This window comes from Egretta garzetta, unplaced genomic scaffold (assembly GCF_000687185.1).
Source record: "Egretta garzetta isolate BGI_Z169 unplaced genomic scaffold, ASM68718v1 scaffold27, whole genome shotgun sequence".
NCBI classification, from domain to species: domain Eukaryota; kingdom Metazoa; phylum Chordata; class Aves; order Pelecaniformes; family Ardeidae; genus Egretta; species Egretta garzetta.
In genome coordinates this window covers 1210472-1218607 of record NW_009260400.1, presented here as the reverse complement: position 1 = coordinate 1218607, position 8136 = coordinate 1210472, and the positions used below count along the sequence as shown (strand labels likewise).

Sequence of the window (8136 nt, the reverse complement as noted above, 5' to 3'; positions counted from 1 at the left end):
TTCTGGTTGATGTCGGGGAGGATGTGGACCTCATGGAAGCCGAGGCGGAACTTGCTCAGCAGAGAGACGATCCTGCCAGAGGGAAAAGGACAGTTCCCAAAAATCAGCAGGGCATGGCAGCTCTGGCAGGGACACATCCCGGCAGAAACCCCTGCCACCGTCCTGGGTTTAAACTTGAGTTTTCCCCACTCCGCAATCACCACTGATTTTCGGGGGAGCAAGGCAAAGCAGTCAGGTCAGAGCCCACGTTTACAGCAAAGCCCAGGGGGGGCTCAGGGGGGAAGCAGCTCCTGCACCCGCCCATGGGGACAGTGGCGGTGGCCACATTGCTAAGAGGAGCTGTGGGGTGCAAGCGGCCACCAGCACTTACGCCTTCCTCTCCTCGTCCATCCTGTTGATCTGCCCCCCGACGAACACCCGGATTTTGCACTTTCCCCACCGTTTCTTGCGCCCCAGGAGGTAGGGGATGAGCAGTGTGAGACCTGTCCCCAAAACACCCCATGGGAGATGCGGCTGTAGTGACCCCGTGGGCTCACCAGCATTTTCTTGATGCCGGATGCCCTGGCACCATTCGGTGAGGACCGAGCCCTCCTGGGTACTGTGGTGGAGGTGCTGGGTTCACATTAGCTGGACAGACAGACAGCCAAGAGCCACAGCAGCTAAAGATGAATGTTACCTCCATCGTCAAAGAGCCAATAAATGTCAATGGTCTTCTTGCCCTGCTCGCTCTGGAAGATGGTGCTCGCCTGCTGCTCGCTGGCCAAGGCGGCAGGGTCCCCTGCCGGGGCAAGAGGGTCCCAGCATTGGCAAGGGACACCGCTGGCTGCAGGGAAAGGCACCGCTTCCTCCCAGCCCCAGCCCTGCTCCCCTTCACCGCTCAAAACCTGCACCTCTGCCTGCAAAGCCAGCTCCCCAAAAATAATCCTCGAGCTGAGGATGCTCCGGACAGCCCCAAGCCAGGACCAACCTGCGCCCGGAGCTGCTCTGCTGCCAGTGCCGTTCTCCCCGGGTTGCTCCGCTGCCTCGAACATGGGGTTAACTGGGGAGGGAGAAGAAGAGCACGGGCAGTAGGGCAGCACCCCAGTGTCCCCAGCCCAGGAGTGCTATCCCACCAGGGCTGTGACTTTCGCCTGGGGATGCGGTGCTGGCTGGCACACCCTATGGCTCCAGCACATCTCCAAGCATCCCCGGCTGCCCAAAACCACATACCGTGAGCCTGCATCACTCGGGACACATTCAGCCCTTCCTTCATTCTCATTAAGCACACGCCATACTTGAAATCAAAAGCGTCACTGGAAGCGGGGAGGAGAAGGCAGTTAATGGCAGCTGGCTCATGTCGGGTGGCACTGCTGGCCTGGCCAGACCCTGCGCAGGTGGCCGCAGCGTCCCCGCACCCAACCACGGGGCCACCGCCGAGTGCCAGCATCCCCGGGGGGCAGAGGAGCCGGCGTGGCCGTACTGCAGGATGCCCACGTAGTCCTCCAGGCTCTGTGGGGAGGCCGTCCGCCAGTTCCTCTTATAGCCTAGTGCCAGGATGTTTGGTCTCATCTTCCCAAGGCCAGCAGCCTATGGATAGATGTCCCCATGAGACCCCTCTGCAGGGACAGATGGACGCGGGCGGTGTCAGCTCACAGGGGAGTGATGCAAAGGGGGGTGCCCAGAGGCGAGGGAGGGCAGTAAGAGCCCCCCAGTGTGGTGATGGAAGAGGAGGGACCCTGACGGGTGAGGGTGGCTCTACCTGGATGAGCATTTGGACTCCGCTTCTGAGATCCTCAGCCACCACATCTGTGTAGAAAGCCTTGATCTTCCTCTTCATAAGCCACTTGGTGTGTCCATCTGCTGTCAGCCGGGACTCTGGCATCTTTTGCTTCCGTGGTCCCTGGGGGGAGCAGGGGCAGGGGCTCAGGCAGAGGTGGCCCTTTCCAGCTGGTGGTCTGGCCACCAAGGACCTCCAGCTCCTTTCTTCCCAAATCATTGGCAAGACCTGGAAGTCACCAGTGCCCGCCGGGGAGATTGCAATCACAGCAAGAAAAGCAGTGAATTTGGGAGTTAGCAGCCAAACGCGCACGATGCCAGCAGTCCTGTAGCTGCGGAGGAGCTGGCATTCACTGCGCTATGTGTCCCCAATTGCTCTTGAGGCTTCAGGGCTGCAAGACCATCCCCGTCCTCTGAGCAACCGCCTCGTCCTACCATATCTTTGTTTTGGCAATTAATTGGCAAGGGGAAGTCATTAGCCCACAGGGACATCCCAGTGCTTCATCAATATTGCTTAACAAGCTGGAGAGGCTTCCAGATGAAACATTTCATCATCTGGCAGCACGTAAATGGGCACATTTCAATCCCCACCCCATGAGCCCACCGGGACACATCCGGATTTCCCACCCCACCACCCGCAGGTGGCCGGAGCCCCCAGGACAAGGAATGAACCGCCTTTTGCTGGGGACTCACGATCAGCACGTTGCCACAGAGCATCAGGCTGAGGTTCTTGGTGAATGTCCCCACAAAGTCCACCAGGGCCGGGCGGAAATTGGGAGGGCCAGTCAGCACCAGGCACTGCGGTCTGCAGGCAGGGAAAGAAAAGGGGGCAAAGGCTGGTACTTCGGAGGCACTGAGCCTCTCTGGAATGAGCTGTGTCTTTTCTCCCATGCCTGGCCAGTGGCAACTGGGAGCATCTTTAGGATGAGACAAAATCACGCGGCTGAGGGTCCAGCCTCACTCTTTGGTCTTTTTATGTCAGATGAGACCAATGTACCTGTGTCTGCCTGGTATGGGGAAGGCAAGGTTTGCCCTGCTTTCCACCTCTGCCCACATGGCAAAGATGTGGGATTTTGGAGACAGCCACATTTTTCCAGGGCTCCCAGTTACTCAGGATGGTGATGAGGACGTGGCCATGGGCATGAAGTCATCCAGTGTTTGCTGGTGGCAGGGGCCAGCTCTGCACCCCCCTCCCTCCATGCCCAGCACTGCACTGATCTGCCCTTGCCTGTAGTTCTTGATGTGCTCGTCCACTTCGCTCAGCCCCACCGAGTAGTTAAGGGCCATGTTGTATGAGCTGGCTTGCATGGAGGAGCCCCAGTTGACATCTACATGGAGAAGATGGATTAGCAATGGGGCCAGACACCTCCTGGGGCATCGCCGGGGCCAGGTTACCTCCACGCACCTGGCTTTTTATAGAGGACGTATCCCAGGAGGAAGATGACGATGCCGAAGGCAATGAGGGCTGCCCACCAGGGCAGCAGGAACATGATCACCACTGACACGGTGGCCCCGAAGAGGGCGGCCCACTTGCTGTAATACCGAAAGGAGGGTCGCCAGCCTGCACGCAAACACACAGAGCGGCCGCTGCCGGGACGGGGAGCTGGATGAGGAGCCGCCCACCGCACGGCACGGTGTGGCGCAGCCCACCTGGGGAGTTGGTGATGGAGGCGTGGAAGCAGCTGAAGTTGATGAGGGCGTAGGAGCAGAGGAAGAAGTTGGAGATGATGGGGGCGATGGCGTTGAGCTCGGCTGTGGGGAGGAAGAAGAGGAGAGCAAGCTGGTGGTGGTGGGGACTGCACCACCCAGCTGGGGTGGGCACCAGGGCGGCGAGCACTTACCGATGAGGATGAAGCCAACGGCGATGATGTAGGTGAGCATGTAGCCACGGATGGGCTCGCTGTTCCTCCCATAGCCCTTCCCGAAGAAGCCTATGAGAGGGTAGAGCTGGTCCCTGCAGAGACACTGCAGGGAGAAATGCGTTGGGGACAGCGGGCTTTGCTGGGGACATGGGATGGCAGCACCATCGTGGCTCCCGCACCCATAAGAGCAAGGGCCAAGCTGGCCTCATGCCTTTGCCGATGGCAGCATCCTCCTCACCCCAGGGCTGCTCATGGCTGCAAAGCCCCACAACACCGAGTGCGTGTGCCTGGGAGCATCACCCGCTCCCAGGCCTGGGGACTGGAGCTGGGGGATGCCAACACGCCACCCCCTCACCTGGAAGACTTTCGGGGCTGAGACGAGGCAGGCCAGTGCCGAGGAGAGGGTAGCGCCAAAGATCCCCGCTGTGATGAGGGGGCCGAATCCAGACACCATGCTCATGCTCTGCCCGAAAAACAGGTGGTCAGGAACCCTGGCACCCACAGCACATCAACCTCCGCCCTGGCTGTCATGGTTTAACCCCGGCCAACAACTCAGCACCACGCAGCCGCTCACGCACCCCCCCACAATGGGACGGGGGAGAGAATCAGAGGAGTAAAAGTGAGAAAGCTGGTGGGTTGAGATAAAGGCAGTTTAATAGGGAAAGCAAAAAGCAAAGCAAGGAATTCATTCACCACTTCCCATCAGCAGGCGGGCGCTCAGCCATCCCCAGGAAAGCAGGGCTCCATCACGCGTAACGGTGACTTGAGAAGACAAACACCATTGCTCTGAATGTCCCCCCCTTCCTTCTTCTTCCCCCAGCTTTACATGCTGAGCATGACATCATATGGCATGGACTAGCCCTTTGGCCAGTTGGAGTCAGCTGTCCCAGCTGTGCCCCCTCCCAGCTTCTCGTGCCCCTGGCAGAGCTGAGAGCTGAGAATTCCTTGGCCAATCTAAGCACTACCCAGCAACAACTAAATCATCAGTGTGTTATCAACGTTCTTCTCATACTAAATCCAAAACACAGCACTATACCAGCTACTAGGAAAAAAATTAACTCTGTCCCAGCTGAAACCTTAGGACACTGGCCCTAAGAGGTCTCCAGCCCCTGGGCCTCATCCTACTGCCCTCAGTGCTTTTCTATCCACATTACCCAGGCGGTGAAGTCCAGCAGCGCCCAAAAGCCCAAGGAAGATGCGCTCCCTGGCACATCCCTGTTCCATGGGTGCCTCCCAGGACGCTGGGGGGATGCTGGGCGTGGGGCTGCCCTGGGAAACCCATCCCTTGCAGCACAAACCCAGCTGGGAGCGGGGAGTGGGGCAGGTGACGGCCCCAGGCAGCACCTGGTAGTAGTTGCTGAGCCCGTATCGGCAGCTCTGCCGCTGGGCGCAGGCGGTGAAGTTCCAGCCGAAGCCGCAGGCCAGTCCCTCGCAGCCCGGTGAGCCCACCGCCACGCTGTCGTTCAGGCTGCCTGAGGCATCCCGGACCACACAGGCGCCTGGGGGGGGACGGACACACGCAGCACCCGCTCCGTGCCCGCTCGCCTCCTGCAGGCATGCCATCCCCACAGCCCTCCAGCAGGGCTGGAGTGGGGCCAGCATCTCTCCCCAGTTCCACACAACCCAGCCCCGCGTCCCCATTGCCTGCGATGTCCCCCTGCCATGGGGCTGCCCCACAGCACGATGGCTATGAGCAATGCCATGAGCTGCATTACCCACCCAGGAGGACTTTGCCCCCCGTGGGGCCAGCAGTGAGGTCTGGCTCCTGTGGCATTCACTCTGGGGTGTTGGTGCCGGCGTCCACAGCTTGCTCCCAGCTCCTACATCCTCCCAGGCCACCCGTTTTGGGGTGGGGGTGTCCCCCCCACCCAGGAGAATCCCACCCGGGGGGCTCCCACCCAGCTCACCTGAGGATGTGACGCTTACCGATTGTAGCGGAAAGCACCAGGTAGGACACGGTGGTCCAGAAGATGGCCATCAGGGTGCCCTTGGGGATGGCCACAGCAGGATCCTGCCCAAGGGAGCCACAGAGAGATGCAAGACAGCTTTCCAGCAGCACCGCTAAAATGGCATTTTAATCGTGGCTGCTATGCAACGGGAACTTTAATTCATTGCAACATAAAGCCGCAAAGCATCTCCTGGCTGAGCCTTCCCCAAAGTTTCCAGAAGAAATAAAAGAGGGTGTAAAGGTTGGGTCAAAACCAAAGCCCCGGAGAAAACAGGGCTTGAGCCCTGAGAAACGCCGGCTTGGGCAGCCATGGTCAAAACCCACCTTCAGGTCACCCGAAATGTTGGCGCCAGCCAGGATGCCGGTTGCCGATGGGAAAAAAATGGAAAACAAGCCAAAGAAGGAGCCTTCGGGTCCACGCCAGTTGGGCACGAAGTTCTGGGCAAAGATGTCAGCTGGGGAGGAAGCAGAGGAGAAGCATTTGGAGCCTCCCAACTGCCTTTCTCCTGGCTGAAGCACCTCAGCACTGGGTGGAGGCATGCTGCTGATGGTGCCTACCCCCCAGGAGGAAGGCACCGTGCTTTTAATGACGTCTCTCAGCAAGGAGCACCTTCCCCTGGCAAACTTCTCCCCACCAGCAGTGAAGAGCCGGGCTCCAGAGGTGTACTTGGATCTGTTGAGCCTAACCCTAACCCGTGGCAGACCCACCTCGGTAGCTGAAGAAACCCTTCGCTTGCTTCTCGGCGGTGGCTGGGATCACTGTCCCCACCAGGTAATTTATGAAGGAAACCAAGATGACCAGGAAAAACAGTATCTGTGCCTGCCAGACCAGAAAGAGCCAGCTGAGGGGTCGTTTGGGCACTGGGGGAGTGAAAAACTCATTAGGAGAAACCCTCGCCTATTTTCAAGGAGCTACCGGCATCCTCCGCTCCTCGGATGCCCACTGGGCAGGGGGGATGGCTCTTTCCAGCCCCAGGGAATAGGGTGAGCGGAAGAAGCATGCATTACCTTGGCCTCCCACTCCATGCCGGCCAGGGAGATGCCCAGCAGCACTGTCACAGTGATGACTCCGATGATGCGGATGTCGTTGGTGGGGTCCACGATGAGGGAGTTGTGCTCCTGGGGAGGGGAAACCACCCACAACGTGGAAATAACCCTTTCCCTTACCAAACCACCGGGATTGGCACAGGTTTTAGCAGCCAGTGGTTGATTATCAGTGGCCCAACTTTAAGACAAATGTTGACAATTAATACGGCTTGTGTGGGGAGGAGGCGGGGACAGAGGAGGTGGAGGGGGCAGGAGCCAGAGGAGACACAGAGCCACCTTCTTACCTGCAGCAGGTCCCGGACAGTTTCGGCGAAGCCCACTGTGTGCATGGCCACGGCCACCGCATTCGCAAAGGCAAAGATCAGCCCGATGGAGCCGCCCAGCTCCGGCCCGAGGCTCCGGGAGATGAGGAAGTAGGTGCCTCCTGTGGTGGCAGGAGCACCCCATGGCCTTATCTGCCTCCTCCTCCCGTCCCCCATTCATTTCTGGGGGATCCCCCTGCACCCTGTGCCAGGAGTTGACATCCACGGGGCAGCCCCAGGGAGGAGGAGATTCCTCTGGGGTGGCCAGAGGCTGCGCTGGCAGCGGGGGCACACGACATGCTACCTGACTTCACTTTGCCATTGGTGGATATGGCAGAGATGGACAAGCCGGTGATGGTGGTCACTGTCACGGACATCAGGATGATGAGCCACGTCAGGGCTGCGGGGAGAGGGCACCGCTTCATTCCTGCATCCCCCCCAACCCCATAGAGCATCCCTGGCCCCACGGACCCCCTCGCATCACCCCACGCTCGATGCTGCTGCTGTTTCTGTCCCCCCCACCAAGGTGTTTCAGGCTGGAATGAGCCCAGTGCCGTCATCCCGCCCGTGATGCACCGTGGCACCCACCGATTCCCGCCTGGGCGGTGATCCAGGGCAAGCGCAAGTAGAGGATGACTCCCCAGATGTTCAGCATGCAGCGAATCTGGGGGGGTAGGGAGGAGGGCCGGCCGTCAGCATGTGGGCACCTGGGGACGGCCGGGGCCACGCCGGCTCTCCTGCTCCTCCGAGCCAAAACCAACCCGCCACAGAGGGTGGGGGAATTGTTCAGAGTGCAGACACTTGCGGAAAATACATATATTGGGGAAAACGTGACAATGAGGGGCAAACGCATCGTGGCTCTGCCTCGGGGGGTGGGAGGGCAGAGCAATGCTCCCTCAGGACTGGTCGCACTCACCATCACACCCTTCACCCAGCCAAAGCGGACGGGCTCCAGCACGGGGGCTCTGCGGCTCCCCTTCAGGTCAGGCTGCAGGGAGGGGGGGGGGGAAGGGGAGGGGGGGCAGGGCTGAAGGCAGCCAGCCATCCCCGAGGGCTGCGGGGAGCTCGGGCTGAGCGCACAGCTGGGAACAGCTGGATTCTCCAGTTGGCTTCTCCCCGGGACCATCCTGGGCATGTGGACATCGGCACGGCATGGAGAAGCAGATGACGCCACGCCATAGACACACCGCAGGGACCAGGGGCTGGCGGCATCCAGGGGATG

At 60.0% G+C, this 8136-nt stretch overlaps 1 protein-coding gene across 1 annotated transcript in view; it reads right to left on the bottom strand.

The window, feature by feature from the left end:
• The window catches only part of SLC12A3 (solute carrier family 12 member 3), a 10420-nt gene that overhangs the window by 882 nt on the left and 1402 nt on the right, over positions 1-8136 (bottom strand). Inside the window, 22 exon segments of the mRNA XM_009643311.1 lie at positions 1-72; positions 371-482; positions 677-778; positions 968-1039; positions 1210-1292; positions 1460-1566; positions 1739-1879; positions 2449-2560; positions 2984-3083; positions 3161-3316; positions 3406-3507; positions 3597-3720; positions 3973-4080; positions 4962-5116; positions 5544-5628; positions 5890-6020; positions 6274-6385; positions 6574-6684; positions 6897-7036; positions 7219-7314; positions 7503-7578; positions 7831-7902. Coding sequence (XP_009641606.1) covers positions 1-72; positions 371-482; positions 677-778; positions 968-1039; positions 1210-1292; positions 1460-1566; positions 1739-1879; positions 2449-2560; positions 2984-3083; positions 3161-3316; positions 3406-3507; positions 3597-3720; positions 3973-4080; positions 4962-5116; positions 5544-5628; positions 5890-6020; positions 6274-6385; positions 6574-6684; positions 6897-7036; positions 7219-7314; positions 7503-7578; positions 7831-7902 — 2369 coding nt within the window.